Source organism: Scomber japonicus, chromosome 2 (assembly GCF_027409825.1).
Source record: "Scomber japonicus isolate fScoJap1 chromosome 2, fScoJap1.pri, whole genome shotgun sequence".
Taxonomy (NCBI): Eukaryota; Metazoa; Chordata; class Actinopteri; order Scombriformes; family Scombridae; genus Scomber; species Scomber japonicus.
Window position 1 is genome coordinate 20,600,280 of NC_070579.1, and position 23,087 is coordinate 20,623,366.

The 23,087-nt window shown below is 40.0% G+C and overlaps 1 protein-coding gene across 4 annotated transcripts in view; it reads right to left on the reverse strand.

The window, feature by feature from the left end:
- Positions 1–1,818: 1,818 nt before the first annotated feature.
- rbm47 (RNA binding motif protein 47) overlaps positions 1,819–23,087 on the reverse strand; it is a 31,746-nt gene continuing 10,477 nt past the window's right edge. For 3 of the 4 annotated variants that reach the window (XM_053339197.1, XM_053339188.1, XM_053339179.1), the window contains exons 3-8: positions 9,597–10,464; positions 9,152–9,482; positions 8,725–8,748; positions 8,051–8,260; positions 5,842–6,032; positions 1,819–5,215 (exon numbers count right to left, since the gene is read on the reverse strand). In XM_053339197.1, coding sequence (XP_053195172.1) covers positions 4,961–5,215; positions 5,842–6,032; positions 8,051–8,260; positions 8,725–8,748; positions 9,152–9,482; positions 9,597–10,433 — 1,848 coding nt within the window. In that variant the 5' untranslated portion in view covers positions 10,434–10,464 and the 3' untranslated portion in view covers positions 1,819–4,960. The remainder of the gene's footprint in view (positions 5,216–5,841; positions 6,033–8,050; positions 8,261–8,724; positions 8,749–9,151; positions 9,483–9,596; positions 10,465–23,087) is intronic. The other variant, XM_053339208.1, reaches the window with a different exon arrangement.

Here is a 23,087-nt window from a genome sequence, read left to right on the forward strand (position 1 = left end):
ACAAATACACGAGTATACTGTATCTATGACCTCTTTAGCCGAGATTAAAGTCTACATTTTCTGTGATAAAGTAGGTGTGGCATTATGTTTATTACTGCAGTATGTTGGGGATCATTTTCCTGGGTAATAAACTCACTCTCGCCTCTTGTCTCACAAAGGCTGTAAAGTTTTTATTAATCCCATACTGATGATATACAGTTTTGCGTAAACTATACACAAACCACCATGTGGGATTGGAGTGATAGTTAATGTGGAGGGTGAAACCATAAAATTAGCTTATGTACCATGGGAAAGCAATGTGCTTTGACTTCAAATACTCCTTTTACTTTTTGCTGAAAAGCAGCTAAGGACAATGCTGTCATCATGAGTTATGAAGTGACTCCATCATTTATAGACTGCTTCTTACAGTACCATTGAGAGAATTGCCAAATATTAAAGATCCCCCCCCCAGGCAGTTTTAACACATAGACTACAGAAATAGTCTTTATGCTTTGAGTAATAATTTGTGTCTGTTATATCACATTTATGTGAGATGCATACTAGGCTATGATTGGCTCCAAACTAGTTGTGATGTCACAAATCATGCTTATACAGGTACATGTCTTGAATTCACATTTAAAGTTAGAAACTTTCCCTCTTTGGTAGATTAATGTGAAAACAGCCTAGTTGTGTCAAACTCATGGTCAAACTGCACATACCGCACTGTGAAGGTTAAACAACCAAAAAATCACAAGCAACACACATTTTTAAGTGGAGGGAGACTTTATGGCTTTTGTGGTTGGCATGCTGTATCAATAGTTTAGTTACATGCACTTTAAAACACAAGACAGCTATGAAAGTTTTATAACAAATGTTTGTGTGCAGTGCCTGTATTAACATGATGATCGCTGTGCACCTGCACACAGCAGAGGGAACAGCCTAGAATATAATCTGCTCTAATTTGAGACAAATTCATATTTTGATACCAAAATAGGATTTAGTATTGGTTATATCTATTAATTAAAACAATACTAGCCAAGAAGGTTGTTTGTTTCTGTTATCTGTACCCACATTTTAATGGTAAAACAGGCATTCAGTTAGCTGAAAGGTGGTAACAGTGTAGAAAAATTGTAAATGCTGGTAATTGACCTGCTGCTCATATTGTACAGCATAATGAAGGCGACTTCTGTTCTTTAAAAAAAAAAAAAGCCTCCATGGACTGTTTGCAAGGGAACAGCATGTTTCTAGAGTAAAGTTGAGTTTATGAAACATTCTCCACTGCGCTCTCTCTCCTCTCTGCACCATGACACATTGCTTAATAATAGTTGATGTATGAGGTCAGGGATGGGTTTCCATTCACAGAGGTTGTAGTCAAAGTCCTCTCCCTCTGAACCTTTCAAGACATTTATGACCCTTCTTAGCGCTTTCTACAGTTAAGCAGTTTAATCTAAAACTAAGCCTAGCTCAGATGGTTTAGACTTGGTGTTTCTCAACCCTTTTTTTTGCTTGTGAGTCCTTTAAATGAAGCAATGTCAACTTGTGATCGCTAATCACAAGTTATGGCCTTAGTATTGACCGCGGAGTTGAACCAAAGACTGAATTTTCGATTGTTTGAAGGATTGTTTTAGCATCCATGAGTGATACAAGAAAAAGCTAAATAATAATAATAATAATACTAATAATAAAAATAAGGGGAAAATATATGATTTGTGTTTGTTGTTTTTTTTCTTCTTTTTTGTGAGCTCAGCTTTATCCTGTGATCTATTGCAAGGTCTTGCTCCACGGTTACAGAATCACACATTGAGACTGTTACAGTTCACACACTATATATAACCAGTGCGGAAGAAGGACAAAGAGAATGACACAGCATCACATGCTTTTGAAAATGCTTTATTTATCTATTTTATCACTATAAATATAACAATGCCAAATAAGCTTTTTTTTTTCTTTTCTTTTTTCTTCTGATAGAAAACAGTCCGCAGGTCTACAAAGATATACAGCTCAGGGCACATCTTGGCAATAAGGCACACACTAGGAAGAGTTTAAATGGTAACACCTATATTAAACTAGGCACATCACTCCACACACCACTGAAACACGGAGCAGGAAGAGGTAGTCCTGCTCATGTAATGTGGGTGAAATGCAGGCAATAGAAAGTAAAGCAAGTGTTTTGAGTGGGAGACAGAGCCATGAAATGACAGCTGGTCTGCTCTCAATACACATTAGATGTTTCAATGGCTGTTAGATGCTTAAACCTTTAGTAGTTTAGGCAGAATTCACAAACTGAGTCCATTTGTTTAAGCGGAGTTGCAGCTTAAAGATCTGATCTGTTTGAACAGTTTTGGCTGTTGAAACTGATAACATGTAGCAGAAAGTGAATGCCTCCCACTCATAACACCAAATCCAGTTAAAAATTGCAACAAAAAAAAAACATTACAAATAACAAAAACACAATAACCTTGAATGTTTAAAAACTATTGGACACTTTGGCAAAAAATGTTTTTTTTTCTACTTTTGTTACTCTGACTTTTTTTTTAAATCCCTAAACAAGGTGTAAATAATGAAAAGAAATATGTTTTAGAATATATTATACCTTTTCTTCTCACTTCATACACAATATAGGTAATGCATATATTAAATATATCCTGACTTATTGTCATCATACAAGAAAATAATAAAAAGCAGTTGTTGCCTGTTTGTTTTCTAAGTCCAGTTTAAGAGAAAAAGAAGTAGCAAAAAGAAAATGTGAGATAAGGCAAACATGTTGTGTTGTGTCTCTTCATTTAGCTTAACAGCATGTCAAAACTCAGGCCATCCTCAGAGTCAAACTCCTTTTTTTGTTTGGTATGTATAATGTAATTGAAAATCTAATGAGATAATAGAAAATTAGCAGATAAAAAAAAACCTCAAACAGGGAACAAAAAAGTTTGGAGTGTAAAATTTAGAACAAGTAACTCTAAATGAAGTTAACAAATGCAAACCCGCATACAAATGTTTTGTATGTTTATACATCAAGATGTTCTGTTGCATGACTTCATGATCAGCAGCTGCTTGCATCCGTTATGTTTGTGAGTTGTAGTACATTGTGTCGCATCTTGCACATTTCAGCATGAGGTATTGCTCCAGTTATTCCCAGTTCAATATTACACTTGTTTACGACACACTGCAGAGTTTCAAAAAGTGCCTACTACACATTCATAAGTGTTATTTTATACTTCATCAGGGAGGGAAAACTCTGCCAGACACATAGACAGACAATTGAAAATGCCAAGTAGCCCAGTTCACGCATGACTTTGTGCTCAGAATTTAATATCTCTTCATCCGAAAGTGTCAAACTCTTGCTCTTCATAAATATGTTTAAGTGCACCTCGGTCAAGCACAGTTTAGAGGACAAGAAATAAAGAGGATATAGACATATGGAGGGTTACTGCAGGACATTCAGAGAAGAGACTACAGGATAGAGGTAGCCTTGTTACATCTGACTGCAGAGACTGAAACCTACTCGTCTCACTACAATACAGTAATACCACAAATCTGGTTCATTGGAAAAATGAATGGATAAGACTCCAGTGCCACGCACAGATGGACATCTTTCCTCTTTGACCACACGGGCGTAGCTTTGTTACGAAAGGCACAGTGAAAGATATAAAGCCCAGAGTAGCACTTACAGTATGCAGATGTAAGGCACCGTATTGATGCATCTTTCTAATGTCATGAGACTGGAGTGTATGTAGCATCAGGTTTTTGGTTAGCATTAGCAAATCCAGTCCATATAGAAAAATGTATCTCATTTCTGTCCATATTTGTTCACCTTTCAAAACTCAAATAATTCAAAATGGAATATAAGACATACATAAAGAGAGAAAAAAACAATAACTAATATCTATTCAGTCTTAGACCGCTGTCAGCGCAGTTCCCCTGGATGGAAAACATCTCCATAAACACGATGTCACCATTTATCAGGCTGGCAGATAAAAACAAGTCGCACATCATTGAAAAAAGCTTTCTTTCCAGTTTTCTTTCTCGCATTACTGGTTCCCCAAGCAATCTGTCACAAAAATATTATTTAGCTGGGAATGTTTCTCCAAGCAAACCAAGAATATGTGTATGACAAAAAAAAAAAGGTTAAAGGAGAGACATAGGAACCAGCAACGTAATTATATGCAAATAAACACAACACAACAGAACCTTCATTTAACAGACAACAATACAAATAAAACTAAATAAACCAAAAAAGTACCAAATAGACATGTTTGAAGCATACACATTCAACCAGCATGGACGGACAGCATCACCTACAGCATGTAGAATTGACTTAAACACTAAATAATAATGGAATAAAAACCTAAAAGACATTAGTAGGCTATATGCAAAACAGTTGGCTTCAGTGGTTTCAGCTCATGTCAGTAGTTCCTGTTCCTTTCAATTAACTTTTCTTTTTCCCCCATGTTTTTACACTTTAAAAAATATTAAACACAGACTGTCTTGTCTATTTTTTATCTAAAATACACAGAGAAACCTACAGAGTATACAACCTTAAATATTCATCCTCTCTTCATAAATACTTTAATGTACCTTCAATGTTCTTGTTGCCATAGCAACAAGGTGGCGGGGGTCAGAGACAGAGATAGTGAGAGTTGTGACTGTGTTGTTTTTGTGGGTTATGCTCATTGTTGGGAAAAGGTTGTCACCACATGCAGGTATGTTTCCTCAGTGGGTCTGTCTTCTGTGTCTGTGTTAATTTAGCAAAATTAAGTCTGTCATATGGTTGGGTCCAAGATATACAGAGGCCAATAGGTGGGATAGATACGAGACGTCAGGTCATTATCGTTTCACTGTCTGTGAGTGTTTATAACAACATTCCTTTGGAGCGTGGAGGTTCACGAGTTTGAGAGATGTTTTTATGCTGTTGAGATGTTGCAGTGGTTGCTCAGTCACAGGCAGAATAATGCTCTTGTTTCATGTGGTCTGATTCTCAGAATCAGTACGTCTGGTAGACGTCGTGGATAGGCAGCTGGAAGGCCGCTGCAGGGAAGGCCTGTGGCACAGCGTAGCCGGTGTATGCTCCTCCATATGCTGCAGCTGCCACCGCTGCGTTCTTCTGCAGAGCGGCCAGAGCTGCCGTGTTGGCAGCGTAGTTTGTGATGGGGACATATCCAGCTCCATACAGGCCACCAGCTGCTGGGATGCGCTGTACATTGTGGGCCATGGCATAGACAGGAGTGATTGGGCGACCCTAATTAATGTAGTAGAATGAGAAGGAGAAATACAGTTAATAAGAGGATTTCTAAAGTATGTCCTCAGTGTATATTGAGTGGGGTTAGGTTAAACCGTAACCCTTTAATTGAATGAATGCACTCAGTTGAGGGTTGTTTTTACTTAACCAGGCATATAGTTTCACATTAAACTAAGAAAACGATCTTAATGGATCGAAATTTTCACCAAGTACAGTATGTATCACTGCAGTTTTATAATTATTTGACAAATATAGAAATATATAGTAATGTTTTTTAGATTAAATGAAAATTCAACAAAAACAGTGCACACAACTTTACAACAGACTACGTTTGTAACTATAATCATAATGACCTCTCTGTAATGCTTGTGCACACAATCACCTTTTAATCATTTTACTTTAATTTTCACTTCTGAGAAAGACGTTTCAATAAAGTCAACAGTAAGGTGTCACAAAAACCGAGTTGGTGCGTGAAATATAATAATACAAATAATTGATGAACTACAAACATATACAATCCAGATATTAAAACAACTGCTGCTGTGAGCTGAACGCTTTTTATCAGCATGAATCATTCAAACAATTTTTTGTGTCTGTAAAACATACAACAGAGGTATAATGCAAACCTGAAAAGGCGGAGGAGTAGAGACCGCAGGTAGGACGGTAGCAGCAGCAGAAGAGCTGGTGTGTTCAGGATGTTGCATGGCCAGAGGATTGATAAGGTGCTCCACTGCGTGCACCTTCCCCTCCTCCATCATTTTGGCTGTGGGACCCGCACTGAACACTGGGTACTGCCCACTCAGAGTCTGCAATGCCACTGCACATAGAGTGAAACAAGAATGAGAGCTTGGATAACACACATAATACATGAACTAACAGCTGAAGACAAGCACATACAGCCATTCATACTCACACAAATACAAGTACAGTTAGATTTGAGGGTCATTTAGAAAAAAAAAGAGAATGAAATACTAAAGCAGTGAGGAAAAAACACTAAAAGAAAGCTTGAAAGACACAATTTATGCAAGAAGAGAAAAAATAATAAGTTACACAAGTTGGTGTTGGAGTGTGATTCGGATTATGATGGTGCTCAACTGTGGATTAACCCCAATGGTCCAACACATACACACACACTCATACATATACACACACATTGGGAGTGAATACAACGTCAGTCTTTGTTTCAGATGCACAAAAGTCTTTTCAATCTGGTGCTGATCCTGTGATTCCACAAAGAGTGGGACTGAGACCGAGCTCCAGATTGGGGTCAAATCACTTTACGAAACGAAACTCTGATCAGCAGAAATTTTACATTAAAATGACATTGAATAACCATTAGCCAAGGTTAAGTAACTTTTGTGTTAGTAATAAACAAAAGATTAAAGAATGTTACCAGTGTGTGAATTTTTATTTTACATTTTCCTTTCACTTTTCAAATTTCCTTGAAATTTATAATTTAGATGATCCACCCACAAACCTTAAAAACTTTGTTTTCCATTCTTGTCTCTGTTATGTTCCTTTGTTAGAACAGGTTTTACCCCTCATTCTTAACAATGCATTTGCTTTTCCTTTTACTTACTGTCAGGAAAGAAGGAAGGGTTTTTTTGCACCAGGAAATAATCCTTTTAAAAGCTACAGGTTTTAGGGCCACATTCTTTTTTGTTAGGACAGCAGCTAATTTCAGTTTATGTTTTAAACCGTAGGCTTCATACTTACAAAACAAAACAAAAAACAGTGAATGTAAATAATGATCATAATCACATAGACTTAATGTATATAGCAGTAGATGGGCTATCTACATAACACTGGTATCATCCTTTAAGAGATCAGACGAGTGGACACAGAGAAGGAGAGAAGAGATAAAATAACGTTTCGTTTTTGCATTTCAACTCTGTTCTTGACTGAAACATTGTAGGCTAATCTCCTATAGATCAGTAAAGCTAAAGCAACCACTGCTGCTGCTCGTGATTTAAGTTGACATAAAAAACAATTCTTATCGTCAGAGTAAAAGGTAAATATATTTTGAAACAGCTCTTTGTTTTACATCTATATTTTCCTGGTCTGACTTCACATTTCAGTCAAAAGTTAGAGTTGAGCGCATTTCGAAAAGCAGATTGTGGGAGCACTGGTGCCCACATAACTACTGCCATGTTCAGACATGAGCAAAAAAACACAAGGCTTCTTCATGCATTTCAATTAGACCACTGTGTAGCAAAGGGCTCAGTTTGACCCTGCAAAAAAGATGAATCTGGCTCATCTGTTGCATCAGCACAATGCTATGTCTTCTAGCAAAGCACTGTGTTGGCTGCTCAGATACATTCCAGGTAGATAATCTTGTAGTTGTATTTCTTCTATTGGTAATGACGGAGGATTAAATGATTGCTGTCATGTTAACTTTCCAGAAATCTTCCAAAATCACTTGTGATAAAATGTGAAACCACTATTCAGTGTTTTGGCATCCTTTAAATTCATGGATGTATTGCTGGTCTTTTGTTTCACCAGTACCCCCTCCCCCCCAACAATGCAGCCACCTTGTGTTCTTTTTATGTTATGCTGTTTTCAGTCTGAACACCCGGTAAGATAAATTTCTGAAGAAGAGCAAAAAAAGGAAAGAATGAGGAACAACACATAGTAGTTACTTTCTGGTCATGATGGAAAGGACAGATATTCTGTGTCACTAGATTTTACAGTGAAGATAGAGGCACTCCTTTTGCACATGACCATCTAGCAACAACCATTAATTTGAGTTACGAAAGAGAAAACGAGAGGTTGGAAGGTTTAGTAAAGGCTTTTGAGGTGGGCGAGGACATGGAGGGATATGTCTATCTCACTGACTTGTGCCAGGTTTGATGCCAACTGGGTTGACGGAGGCAGCGAGCTCCAGACTGGGCATCAGCTCATAGGGCTTTTCGGGCTGCTTGCTCTTGCCCTCATGGTAGCGGCTGTAGATGCCACGACCAGCAGAGTAACCCCCCAGGTACGACCCCCGAGGTCCAGGGGTACGGTTACCTGCAGCAGCACGACCACGACCTCGCACAGTACCTGCTTAAAATACAATAAGTAATATGATGACAGGGGTTGTGGTTTAGGACTTGGATAGCAGGGGCAAACTGTACTGAAAGTTGAGTGGGGCAACATGTAAGGCATCTTGCCTGACACTGAGTTTAGAAGTTGAGTAGTAAGGAGAGTCATTTAAGTCTAATCCAGTCCAGTTGGTACTGGAAATCTTTGTGTTTGAACTCAGTATTTTTTGTTTGAAATTCTTTGGGTCCAGTTTGGCCTTTTCTTTAGTACTGTTTTGACTCTTTAATTGTATCTGGATGATGTTATACAAGTTCACGGCACTGCTGTTTGTTTGTTCTCTTCTTCATAAGAATAACCCAGCATGAAATGGGAGGTGACAGCACAGCAGGAAAAGATTGGTGTTAGAAAATGTATAGTTTGTCACATGGCAAGAAAGCTCATTGTTCATTGAAGGAATAAGTAGGAATAAGGATGTGAGAGATTACCATTGTTCTGTATCATTGGGGATCCTTTGGAGAGAAAACCAAAACACAATGATTGTTGAAAGTCAAATTGATTTTCCTGCTACCACCCAAAGACCATATTCAATTAATCATCAAAGGTAATGGGATTAGCATTCATTGGTCCATCACCTTGTTTTGTCTTTTACATTTAACAGGTTTTCTGATTTTAAGCCTCAAACCCTCATCGAGTTAAAAGATTTTGATAAACTTTCATCAAATGGAATTCTAGTCATCAAAGATTAAATCATTTTTTATCTTAGTCATCATGTCCATTTAAAAATCACTACTGATGGGGCATGTTTATCATTGCTCCTATAAAAACATATAAAAACTGTTGGCTTTAAGAAAAACACTATGGTATTTGCAACTTATCAAAACTGGTACTAAAGCAGAAAAAAAAAATTCTAACCTTTGACAAAGTAGTCCCTGTTAGGTCCAATGAGGGTGTTGTAGGGATAACCGTAGTAGGCCAATGTGTAGGGATCACACTGGTAGACGTAATTCTGCTGAGTAGCCTCTGGAGTGGCTGAAGCCCCCCCCTTAGAGGCCTTTTGGCGTGAGTACTGCTCTTTATCAACAGGCTTGGCAAGTGTCACCTCGATGCAGGAGCCTTCCACCTCTGTGCCATTGAGGTGGTCCATGGCCAGGACAGCATCGTCCCGGGAGGTAAAGTGGACGAATGCGTAGTCGCGGATTTTCTTCACACGCTCTACACAACCAGGGTTCCACTGGCTAAACACCTGTTCAACAGAGAAAAGATTGGTGATTTTTTTCTTGCTTGATTTGCCCAAACACTAAACCAATGTTGCTGGCTAAGCAGACAAACTAAACCTGTAAGTTGAACCGTCAGTTACCTGTCTAATCGTTTCCTCGCTTGTCTCCATCATAAGATTCCTGACGTAAAGAATCTTCACTGTTTCCATCACGTCTTCGTCCACATCAATCTCTGGCTCAGCCCAGTCCACTGCGATCTGGTGGCCCCATAGCTGAATACGTCCAGGCATCAACTTCCTGCGGGCCATTGCGGCTGCACGGTGTGACTCATACTCTACAAAGGCAAAGCCACGGTTCTTCATCTTGTCTGCAGCGCTGGCATAAACAATAACATCTAGTACACCCTCTGTCACCTTGGAGACCTCCTCCAGGATCTCCTCACGCTTTTTGGTCTTAGGGATGCCCCCAATGAAAAGACGGCAGTTGTCCACAGAGGAGCAGACCCCCAGAAGCCGCCCAGGCCGCACCTCATAGTTGTTGAGCTCTCGCACGGCTCGTTTGGCCTCATGTTTCTCTGTGTACATCACAAATGCGTACCCTCGGTTTTTCCCATCAAAGTCCATCATCAGGCGCATCTCATAGATGCGACCAACAGACTCAAAAACTGGGACAAGCTCATCCTCATAAACGTCCCGGGGGATCTTGCCCACAAAGATTTCACATCCTCTTGGTGGAGATTGGCCATTCCAGCCAGGAGGAGGACCATATTTACGCTGACCATTTTCCTGGACCATCGTGTAGCCAGTGCGCTCCATCAGAGCCACCAGTGCAGCCTCATTGGGAGCACCCGCAACACCCTCAGGGACAGAGATCTGTCCATGGAGAGCGTGGTGAGAGGCACCAGAGGCTTTGGGGGGTTTGGATGTGGCAGCGTTGTTGCTCATGGTCGAGGAGGAAGCAGGATCTTCGGCTGTCATTCTGACAAAACCATCCAATCAGATCTGGGGCCTGAGAAGGACAAAGAGATTCAGAGTTTTTTCATATGTAGTTTTCCAGTCAAAATTAAATTCAGTGAACCACAGGTGCTATCCAAGAGAGGAACTGGGAAACCCTTAGCAGGGCCTATAAAACTTGTCTGCATTTGAATAAACTCCATAATGTGGCTCCTAGTTGAGATAAAAAGCAAAACGATTACCAATTTGCATGCAACATTACACAAACAATAGGTTAACAAAGACACATTATGTGACCTGGACTCGACAGTGAAAATACAGCACCTATAAATCCCCAGGATGCCTTCCCCTATCAGTGGTTTTACAATCTTGTTTTGTTGAGTTCCTCAGATCCCTTGCTAACCTCTGACCCGTATCAGAGAGAATGAAGGGCTGTAAACCCTGAAAACTCCAGCTCAAGGTTCATTGAGTGCAACTAAGTCACATGCTCATGTGTGTGACGTGTGTGTCTGTGTGTGTGCGTGTGTGTGTCAGAAGTAAGTCAGGCAATGTTAGAGTTACATTTTATGAGGAATAGTATGTAAAATATTACTCAATACTGTGACAAAAAGCTGTGCACAATAATTAATGTTATACTTGTTTCACTCACAGTTGCCACAAGAGGGTGTTAGTATTTCAACCTCCTTATCAACATGAATATGATACAGTACGTAGGTGCAACTTTTATGTGTGTGTCTCTATTTCTGTGTGTGCACCACTTCATTAAGGGCTGCAGCCATGTAAGAGGAACAGAGAACAATCAGAAATCGGCTTCCCAAGCATAAACCTCTTACTCTGTTATTTTCCAACACTGCCAGCATTCAACACAGAAAATCCACAGCGTTTTAAATCCCCAAATCGCCACGCTGAGTACAACACGGAGGCAACCAATCACAGGAGACTACAAAGCAAACTACTCTGTGTCAGGCTAAACGTCATGTAAGCAAATAGGCCAAATAAAAAAGCAACCTCTTGTTAGTTAGTCTGGCAGCGTGTGCGTTTTTTGTGCGTCACAAGATTGCCTGGACTTTGATGGAGATAGGTGAGGCAGTCAACAAAGGTAAAACACTACAAAGCCGAGCAACCATGGTAACGCACACACTCATTTGACCTGACCCAATATCCCACTCTCCCACAGCCACACACACACACACACACACACACACACACACACACACACACACACACCTGTTCACTTGTTAGTTCGCCCAAGGCTGGAGGGCTTAGAATTACCTGCAAACCAGCTAACACCTCATCCACAGAAGCATGGAAATGATGTAAATGTCAGTTAAAGTACCATGGAAAATGTAAAGAAAAAAAAAGATAGATACAAAACAGGATGTTATTTCCTTCTTCTATCTTTAGTTGGCCGATGCATGTTGACATAGGTCAAGATGACATTAGATGATCTGAAAACACTGTTTTAGTCAAAGTTATGAAGACATCAAGTATTCTGCTGGGTTCTTTTCTCAGAAAACACAGAAAAGAACATTACTCAAGGTTTTCCTAGTAGCCGGTAACATTAAAACATCTCCTTTATCATTTGTTTCTGTGTTATTTTTCCTCTCTACTTCCACAGCTCAACATGCCCTCCCTCTGTTCCTGCTATCGTGTGAAGTGCTAACATGACTCCATCTCTTATCAGCCTTATCTTGCTAGACTGATGACAAAGGGAGGACAATATTCACTTTGGGAGTTCTGCTCGGTGATAATAAAAAAAGAAGCAATGTGACACAGAGGTCGACACTCTGTATAACATACAGTAGTCAGGGTGAGAGTCTGAAAAACTCCTTTAGCTGATATTTTGTGTGTGTCAGAAATATGATATATTCAGTGCTCAGTCTTACAATGGAGTAATCGACTTCCTGCTTTTAACTACTTGGTGATATTTCTAACTTCCTCAGTACTGACTGAACAGTTGTGCTGAGGTTTTCCTTTCCAAGGAGAGTTTCAGGAAATCACAGCAATCAGTGTTTCAGAAGTGAAGCGAAACTTATCTGACATGTTGTTCGTCATTGGCATTATAAAAACATGAGAAAAGAAAGTGTATAAATGTGCCATACACAAAATAAAGACAAAGAGGGGAGGCAATGCTAGCCAAATACAGAAAGGACTGTGACCTCCAGAAAGCTTTAGGTAGATGCAATTGTGTGTGTGTGTGTGTGTGTGTGTGTGTGTGTGTGTGTGTGTGTGTGTGTGAGAGAGAGAGAGAGAGGGAGAGAGATAGAGAGAGCAAGATCAGCAATAGGAAGATGATTAACTAGCCAACACAAATCATAGCCTTCACTCATAAAGTGCACAAAGATTTACAGATGCTGCCTCAGTAGAAAAATACAAAAGTTAAGTTTATAAAGGAACACTATCCTGATTTTACCTCTTTGCAGCACAACAGGAACAGCTATCATGGAAAATCTACAGAGGCATTAAAGGGCTCAGACACAGAGTTCACCTGGTCAAAGGTTATGAACCCAGAGCAGCACAGGAGGGAAGGAGCGCAGCAAGGAAGTTAAAGAGCAAGTAGGACAGCGCCAACCTGCCGGGGTTAAAGTGTCCCAGTTATTGCTTTAAAAGGTTGGTCATTACATTTATAATTGATAGAAGCGCCTGATTCCCTACGTATTAACAGCATGCTATAAGGGACAGGATTGTTTTATGAGCAGAGAAAAAAGCTTTTACTGGCTTCCTCCGGATCAAACCATAAACACAGACTGACTACTGTTGGCAAATTCCATCTTTTTCCTCAAATAAGTAAATGAGGGATGACATTAAAGCGTAGTTCCTCACTGCCAGAAAGAGGAAGAAAATTGTTATTCTTGATGTCGCTGACCTGACATTAAATCAATACTGCTGTCATGTGTTTTGTGAATTTGCAGGTCTTATTCAGATGTTTATAAGCTTGCAGCCTCTTTTGGTTCCCAATTTATTGCAGATTATGGAGCAAAGTAAACCAGTGTGTGTGTGTTTGTGTGTGTGTGTGTGTATGTGTGTGTGTGTGTGTGTGTGTGTGTGTGTGTGTATGTGTGTATGTGTGTGTACAGTAAGGAACAATGCGTCTCTCAGTTGGCAGCTCTATCCTGAGTGACACTGATCCAGTGTGCTGAGGAAAACAGGTCTAAGGAAGCCGCCATCTTAGCTGTTTAGATGTATGTACACACACATGGACAAGAGGAGGTGAGTGACCCACAGCGTCCACCCAGCAGCCCCTAAGAACAGGGTCAGCACAGTGGGATCAACGCTTACAAACGCTCAATTTCTGCTATTTTAACACCCACACCCAACAGATAACAGCACAGCAGCTAGGATACAATGAGTCATGCAAATACTATTGAAGACTGCCTCCAAATCATACACACAACTGCTCAAAAATAACCTTTACACAGTCTCAAGTCACAATAACCTAATTTTCATTAAAGGAGAAAACCAAAGACAATATGACAGGAGGCAGAGTGAGACTGAAACACAGCAGAAATCATGAGAAAGACATCACAGCAGAGGGCTGGTGGTGGAAAAGAGAAGAGGAAGGAGAAGCAGAGAGTGGTAAGACAGGAGGATAGCTACCCCTGTTGCTTCACAGCGCTCCGCTGCTTGGACGCCTGCTCTGGGAGTTTTTGTCCACCTCCATGAGAGACAGGTACAGCAGGGCACTAAGCACAGAGGCTGGCCTCCTCTACGCACACATGCACGCACACACACACACTGAGCCAAAGCATGAGAGCCAATGAGGGTGGAGCTTTAACAGGTACGTTTGTGTGTGTGTGTGTGTGCTGGAGGGGGGGGGGGGGGGGCAGCTCTACTTTTGGAGAAATTTAATTTACTTAAATACAAACACTGAAGCACCTGTTGCACAAACATGTTACTTCCACTGACTCTGCAGCAAATGAAGACGAATGAAGAGAAGGTGCTGTTAGTAGGAGATGAGGTAGCTGATGGGAAATTCAGTTTTGAGTATGTTTTATGCTTAGAGTTGCAGAAAATGAAAAACGGCAGGAAACATTCAAACTGGGGTTTCAATACTTCCTCATGTTGTCTCACTGTGTGAGGACATTTGGAAATTCCGACGGCAAGTCACAAGTAGACTGATTTATGTCACGTCAGCACAAGACTACAACTGTGCGTAAGTGTGCATATGTGTGTGTGTGTGTGTGTGTGTCTTTGGGCATGCATGTGTGTTTCTTGTACATAACAACGGCGAACATGTTCCTAGCACAGCTTAACTTAAGCAAACAACACACACCTTCCTGGGCAGTCAAGAGAGCAGATAGAGAGACAAACAGCCTGATGAGAAAACGTCACTCGCTTTTAGAAGAGTTTCTGTCTAAAAAAAAAACTCCTCTCAGTGCAAGAGGGGCAGGAAAAGAGGGAGTAGAGGGACAGAGAGCAGATGGGGTGAAAGGAGGAGAGAGAGATGAAAGTCACAGTGTGTGGTCAACAGTGTGCTGAGTTTCAGCTGCTATTGAAACCAGCCCCACTCCTTAACGACTGAGCAAACAGGCTAGAAGAAAGTCTATTTAGCATAAAGACCTCAGATGAATGGATAGATGAAAAAAGTTTAAAGCACTAATGATTAGAGACCTGTATATATGCCCTGTAACACCTTTTATTTGTTTGCACTTAACCACCAATTGTAAAACTATCAAAATAATCTGTCAAACAATTTAAATGAGTGACAAATGTAAAATATAGCTACAAGGTGTGTGCTGAGGGTGTGTGTATTTTCATGGGCACATTTGTAATCTTTTGGCATATGTGCACAAGCTAGAAAGAAGACTGAGGGGGAGCAGGTTTACACATCAGTAAAGTCAGATCTCTTTCAAAGTGAAGGGGTCAATCTAAATCAAAGATTAACTGTCAGTCATTAGTGAAAGCCAATCAGCGCTCAGACACGCCTCAGAGGACTCAGGTGTTCTAGTGACCGCACAGTGGGACCGTCACCCCATCATCATCATCAACGGTTAACTGTTAAACCCCACAGGAAGACCTTAGCGATGGACGAAAAACATTTACTGTCACTCATTCAATCATTGCATCAAGTTTGCTGAATCATTTCACAAAGACAGAAACATGTAAACCATCACAGCACAGACTCATGCAGGGTCAGACTCAATCAGGTCTTATTTTTACAGTTCATAATTTTAAGTTTAAATTCCAATAATACATTAAATAAACTAGATTTAAAGGCTACTATTGTTCTATATTTTTCTTCTTGTTAAAAAACCCATTAAAAATTAGCCCAAACCAACAACATGTTAGTCCATCCTTCAGTACTTTCCATCTTTCTGCAAGTCTTTGGCTCTCAGCTCTAACCCCAACTGATTGTTACTGAAGATGAAATAGTCTCCGTAATTTTCTGACAGCTGGCACTGCAGTTTTCGAAAAATGTTATTTAACACAGGAATAAACACTGCATTGGTTGGGGTTTATATTCAGCTGTGGATTAATATGTATTTGGTGATTATTACAGTAGCAGGTATAAATAAACTAAATGAACTTCAGTACTCATGCTTGTGGTAATGAAGTAACATGGCAGCTAGTGCAACAACGTTTTTTAATAGTGTTTTTTTTACAATAATTATTGTTTGTTGTTGACAATAACAAAAATCTAGACAATAACAGCCTTAAATAGATATAAATTATATTGGGGCAGTGTACCATTTAAAAAAAAATTAGATTACTGCCATTGACATTGTACTTAAATTTACATCACATTCACTTAACACATGTTAAACAAGTAATCATGTTAGGGAGTGTTTATAGACTTTGTTTCACTGTATCACTGATAAGCTGTTTCTTTATTAAGGCCAGGGTCACACAAAAAGACACACAATCACACACACACACACACACACACACTGGAATCTGCCACACAGGCAAAAAGCAGGAATAAAGTCAGCAATAAAGCAGTGCTGGTAATCAGTATCTCGGCCAGCTACCCTGTACGACTGCCATCTATTATTACAAGTCATCCATATAAGTAAATGAGTAGCGTGTCATAAGACCAGAGGTCCTGCTGTTTATTTCTGTAGAGTGATACGACCTGTAGGAGTGCAGTGTTAAGGCTCACACTGTGCTTTCCTGGAAGCAGTTCCTCCAAAGTCAAGTGCAGAAACAGAAAAACAGCCTCAGGATGTAAAAAACAGCTTCCTGCTGTGATTTTGTGTTACCTCCAACACTTTAGTAATTGTTTCAGGTAGCGTTCACAACTCAACTGCATCCAAAAGAATGACTTACTTGTCGCAGGAAAAACGCAGGAATCATCAGGCAGAATGTTTGTTGAATAAAAATTAAAGGGAAGAGATTTTGTCCCAGTGTCTCTTGCACACATTCATTGTCAAAGTCAGCTGCTGCAAATGACCGCAAGCAAGTGAAACAATGAACTTGATGAAAGAGAAGTGAGAACTGTGGCTGACCCCCAGGACACATGATGTCCACACACTGCGGTTCACCCAGCTCATCTGTCAGCATGCTGACTACAACAAGATCCAGCAGGATGGAGAATTAAGTCATACTGCTGAATGAGGAGAAGGAAGCCGTCTTATCTCGGCGTCTGTAGATATCTGCTTTCTAGACTTGTGCACAAATTTGAAGTGCCTGTTGTCAACTATTATTTTTTACAAATATCACCAAGAGATCATCCTGTAGAGATATAGGACTGCAAGTCATGGTTTTCATTATCTGCTGATTGTCTTGTCAATTAACTGAAAAAAAAATTTCTGAGGCCAATGAGACTTTTACAAATTGCTTAATGTGTCTGATTAACAGTCACAAACCCTCTGTGATAGGTAGATAGATACATTTCTATCACAGACGGCTAGCAAATATTCATATGTAAGAACCTACAATTTTATTTGGCAGTTTGTAAATGTACAGTTAAGAGATAGCGTGTGCACGTCCAGCACCATAATTTTAGCTCAACAATTTAAATTAAAGGAAAAAGCTTATTGCCTTTTTCAGTCAGACTTCGGAACTATAATCCAGTGTGCAGACACTCTGCCCCCCCCCCACCACATGTAACCAAAGTAACCAGTAGTACAGTAACCGAAGTCTAAGAGGGGACTTGTATACACAGCTCAATTAGAGTTTTTCTTTAATTCAATTTTCTATGTCATACTTTTCCATGTTTGAGATCTGTCTTCTTCAGTGTGCAAGGAGCAGTGTGCTAAATCATGGGTATGTAAGCCCTTCAGCATTTTGCTCAAAAATTGACTGAAATTGACAATTTTAAAACTGTTCAACTCATTTTCTGTCATCGATTAAAGGAGTATTTGTTTCAGCTCTAAACAAGAACTTAATTTTTTACACATTTTAATCTAATTAAAACAACATTATCCATGGTTAATTTATATATTTCCCTCTATTCTCTTTTACCACCTTTTCTTTGCTTTTCTTCACTCTCTTTTTCCTTCCTCCCTACCATGTACCTGTCACCCTCATTCCTCTGGTTCACTCAAGCTCAAAGACGAGCAGCAGGGAGGGGGAGGAAGGAGAAGCAAGGAAGGTGTGGAGAGGAGGGTGCACAGAGAAGAAGAAGTGTGAGGAGAGGGAAGAAATGCAGCTAAGAGAGAGAGAGAGAGAGAGAGAGAGAGAGAGAGAGAGAGAGAGAGAGAGAGTATGGGGGATTGGGGGGCTCTGAAGTGGAAAAGACCAGATGGAGAGGAGCAAGAGAGGCTAACGAACAGAGACGAGGGGACCAAAATGCTCCCTCTGCGATCTCTTCAGGCCTCCCTCAGTGCTAGAAAGCCCTTCAAAGTGAAACTGGCCTGAAGAATTTCAGGTCAGGCGGAGTGCGTAAGTGACTGCCTCCAGCCCACCCCAACTTCACCACGGAGGGATGATTCCAGTTCATTTACTCTGATGGCCCCCCTGCCTACAGGACCTTCACATTTGTCCACTCAAAACACTACGATTTTACACAAACAGGACACTTCTTAGCAATACAATAAAGCCTCTTTACAAGTCTTAACTGCAGAGATTTACTTGGAAGTTTAACTATAATTAAAGTTTTAAATGACTCATTCAAACTTACTAACTGTAGCATCAATTATAGATTACACAATATTTCAAAATGCAGAACAGCTTAGAAAGGTCAGCAACAATCAAGATTTGACACACATGTCTGCTCATACTGCTACATAATCGTAAGAGCTGCTTTAGCTTTAGCGATAGCTGAAAGGGGCTTTGCTTCCTTAGGCAAACACATTCCTAAGGCTAATCAGCTAGCCTGTTCAAGGCCATTGCAGACATTGTTTCAGACAATTACTACTGACGTTGACAATATCACACACTCGTGATAAAGGCTTTAGTGGCACTCTGTGAGTGACTGTGTGTGTATGAAGGGAAAATCATCAAGATTTAAAGCTGGAGAGTTGGTGATATTTGACTCTAAAACACCCAAATATTTGCATAAACTCATTTTTGTTTTGTCAGCGTCCTACAGACTCACAATTACTACAAAGGCTTACAAAAGAGGTAACCTTCACACACACTTTTATACTCAAACAAGGGCCCACCCTGTCGACAAACAGTTAAAAGAGAGTGTGACAGACTTAAAAAATGTCACAAAAAAGGAATGCACAACCTGAAATAATATTTCTGTCAATGCAATCCATTTGTTTCAAGAACATTAGTTGATGTTGAAAACTGATTACTGGATTTCTCTCTCTCTCTCTCTCTCTCTCTCTCTCCCTTTCTCTCTCTCTCTCTCTCTCTCTCTCCTTCTCTTTCTATCTTTCACACACATACACACATGCACGCACACATGCACACAACAAACAGCTCACCTTGCCAGGGTAAAAGTCCACATATTATATGACGAAGAACCCGGAAGTCTATAAGTAATAATACCAGCTTCTCCATGTAGTCACTGAAGCATTTTTTATCCCCCACCTTAAACACACACACACACACACACACACACACACACACACACACACACACACACACACACACCACACACACACACACACACACACACACATACAGTGTCATGCCACTCCACTGGTTCCACTGGTTTCATTGTAAAGACCTCACGATCTCCATTCCAATCACTGATTGGTTTAAGAGCCTTTGTTGGTTGTTTCCCATTATTTTGGCTTTTGACAAAGTGGTGAAACAGGGAATTCTGGTAAACTGTAAATCTACCTAGATGAGATAAGAGGGGTACAACTGCAAAGCTTTTTACATTAGAGGGTTGTAAAGTTTGGTCATGGAGAGCATCAAACACAGTCAAAACTTTACAAATGGAAGTCCAAAACCCAAATTACTATCAGGCATTGAGGTCATCTTTCATGAAGGTGCAGACAGTCTCAAAATTGCAAAGTAATCTGATTTTGTTTTTCCTGGTTCAGATTTATTTGGTCAAAAGTGATAAAAATATAAATTAAGCCTTTTAACAGAGAGACACAAAAAGAAGAGATATAAATATATATATATATATAAAAAACTAAACAACACACTTTAGGGCAAATATTAAACACTGTACCTGTGTCCCAAACTGAGAAGTGCAGATATCGACGAGCAGGACTAGAAGATGCAGCTGGCGTGTTTTGCTTTTGGGAGTCACTTTGCACCTTTACACTTGTCTAAAAGTCACTCTCTCTGTTCATTCACTCTCCTTTGGTGTTGACAGGCTGTGGTAGTAAAGGAGTCTCCTTGCCTGCCTGTGTCTGTGTGTTTGAATGTGGAGGTAAGTAAAGGTGATTTAGTGTTTACTCATTCTCAAAGGCCAGGAGAGAGAGGTGGGGCCACTCAGTACAGGTAACCCCCCACCTTTTTTTCTTCCTCCTTCAGTCTCTCTCTCTCTCTCTCGCTCTCTCTCTCTCTATCTCTCTCTCTTTCTCTCTCTCTCTCTCGCTCTCTCTCTCTCTGTGTCTCTCTCCCATACTCTTCCTCAGCTGATAAGGAATGAGACAAAAGGAAAGACAAGGGATTAAAGGGCAGAGGGTGTGACGAAAAGTGATGATTGACAACAATTAGGGAAAAGTCGTGAATTTGGGTGTGAGTGTGCAGACGGATTTACAGTTACATTCTGTGTATGTGTCTTTCATTATTGGATAAAAGGGACCAGTCATTTACAATAACGTCATGGTGGTAAATGAGCCAGAATTCAAACATGGAAGAATAATGCTACAGAAATTTGCTGGAATTTGCTGCTTTTCTTCTCAATGATAACCACATGACATTTACAAATTCCAGCTTTCTTGTCCGAAAGGAAAACAGAATCTGTACATCGTGTTCTCCAAGAAAAGCAACAACTGCAGGTTAATTTTTAACACACAGCTTTGAGACAAGACTAAGAGTCTACCACCATGCTAGCAGCTCTATAAGATTGCACTCAAGCACAGTGTGCCCTAAATGCTAACATTAACCTGCTAGCATGTTCACAATGAAAATGCTAACAAGTTGATATTTAGCATGTTATGTTTACCATGGTCATTATTGTAGGCTAGTGTGTTAGCATGTGCTAACATTTGCTAAATAGCACTAAGCACAAGGTACAATTGAGGCTGATGGCAATGTAATTAGTTTTGCAGGTTTTCCAGGTATATTGGACAAATTCAAATTTTAAAATGTATTAAAAATGTATCCAAGTAATTAAAATTCATCCTGAGGGCGTACCAAATTTCATGGCTGTCCACTTAGTTGCTTAGTTCACCATAAATGTCAACCTTATGGCAGCACTACAGGTGTCAAGTCACAGGATCACCCAGGATTCATTGTCTGTGGACATGAATTTCAGTACAAACTTTCATTGAAATCCATTAAATTGTTGAAATATTTGTGTCTGGACCAAAGTGGTGGACCAATTAACCGACCAACAGATCGTGTGACATTGCTGTCGCCAAAACCATGAAGCTAGCATGGATAAATATATTTCCTTGCACATTAAGAAGTGTCACCACTTTATCCTGGATCATACTAAATTACATTAAACATAAGAAGGTTTTAAAAATGGTCAAAGTTAATGAAATTTGCGGAATCAGTAGTCTGTACTTTTTTCTTTCACTTCCAGTAAAGGCCTGAGGCATGTTGAGATAAACGTGTTGAGGACTTTGGCAAGTTTCACTATGAGGACATAAGATTTTTCAGTTATGCAGGTTTGGCTTGGTAATCATGGTATTAAGAAGTAAAAGTATAATAGAAGTTTCAGTTTTCAAGCGCTATACTCTTTCATTTTTCTAGGTTACATTAAGTCTGAATTGACAGTCACCTTGGCAGAGACACACTCATTTACACTTAAAGAGACTACAAACCAGACTAAAGCCATCACATTCCAGTCATATTTGTATTTGTACAAACACAGAGGGGGTCGGAGGGAGTAGGAAGGAGACCATGGTGACAATGCGTGGAAGTGTACATAACCTTAAACAACCCTTAAGGAGAACGGGGCCTATAGCTTCTCTTATCAGATGGGGTCCCATTCTATTTCAAAGCAAGTGTGTGTTTGTGTGCAATTGCCATTGTACAAGTGACACATTAACCAATGACTCTGTTAATGAAGGACATGCAATCACTGATTCTCGCCTTTTTGGCTCACAGTGTATGTAGATAGCCAGTACAAAGTTTACAGAAATCTATTTTCTCCACAACACGGTGTAATAAGGTTGGAGCAAAGGCCATACAGAGCCATAAAGCCATTTTAAAGGTTGAGGAGAGCGTGATTCAAACGGCAAAATTACTTTATTACCACCACACAGTATCACACAAATACACACTCTCTCACGCACACATTGAGTCAAGTCAAGACAGGTTTACTTGTAAAGGCCAATATCACATACAATGTCTCAACGGCGTTCACAAGCTCACTTTAACAGTTCATAATCGAGTTTTCAACCTGGTTCTCGATCTACTTAAATCTTGTTAAGAGCAATCTCAGCTTTCTGGAGTATGAGGCTCAATTTTGATTTACAGCACTGTCTAAAGCGAAAAATTTGAATCCTCACATCTCATGGGAAAACATACCTTTACCCATAGGGACGAATTGTTCTGGTGCTTGGACAGGGAACAACTCAAAAGAGAGTTTCTGCTCTTAGGACGAATGATTTTGCAACAGAGAAAAATGTGAGAAATAGACAATGATGAAAAAACTAACAGGTTAGTAAGTTGTAACATCTAGTAGGAATATAATAACTACATTAAAAGTGTCTATACACACATGTAAATGCCAAGTCATGTAATGATCCATGATACACACCTGCATGTCTGTACCTGGCAAATCAAAAGACAGACAGACAAGATATGTCAGAGGAGTGATAGCCATCAGCCGTCAGTTATCATCAGTGCTAATAGAGACAGAGGGATACATGGGGGAACTGGCCCTGCAGGTCTGATATGAACCCGTACACATCCCCAAGAAGCTGTACACAAACAGCTTTACAACGGTTGCTGAGGGGGGTAAAGTTTGAAGAATAGTGTGTGTTGTAACACTAAAGCATCTTCAGTCTGTGTGTGTGTGTGTGTGTGTGTGTGTGTGTGTGTGTGTGTGTGTGTGTGTGTGTGTGACTGTGTGTCTGTCTGTGTGTGTTTGTTGACAATTAAACTGACAATAACAGAGACACTGGTGCCTCAAAGACAACACAAACACACACTCACCAAAGCTCAACTGATTTGGGTTATAACAGATATATCATTATATCATATCAC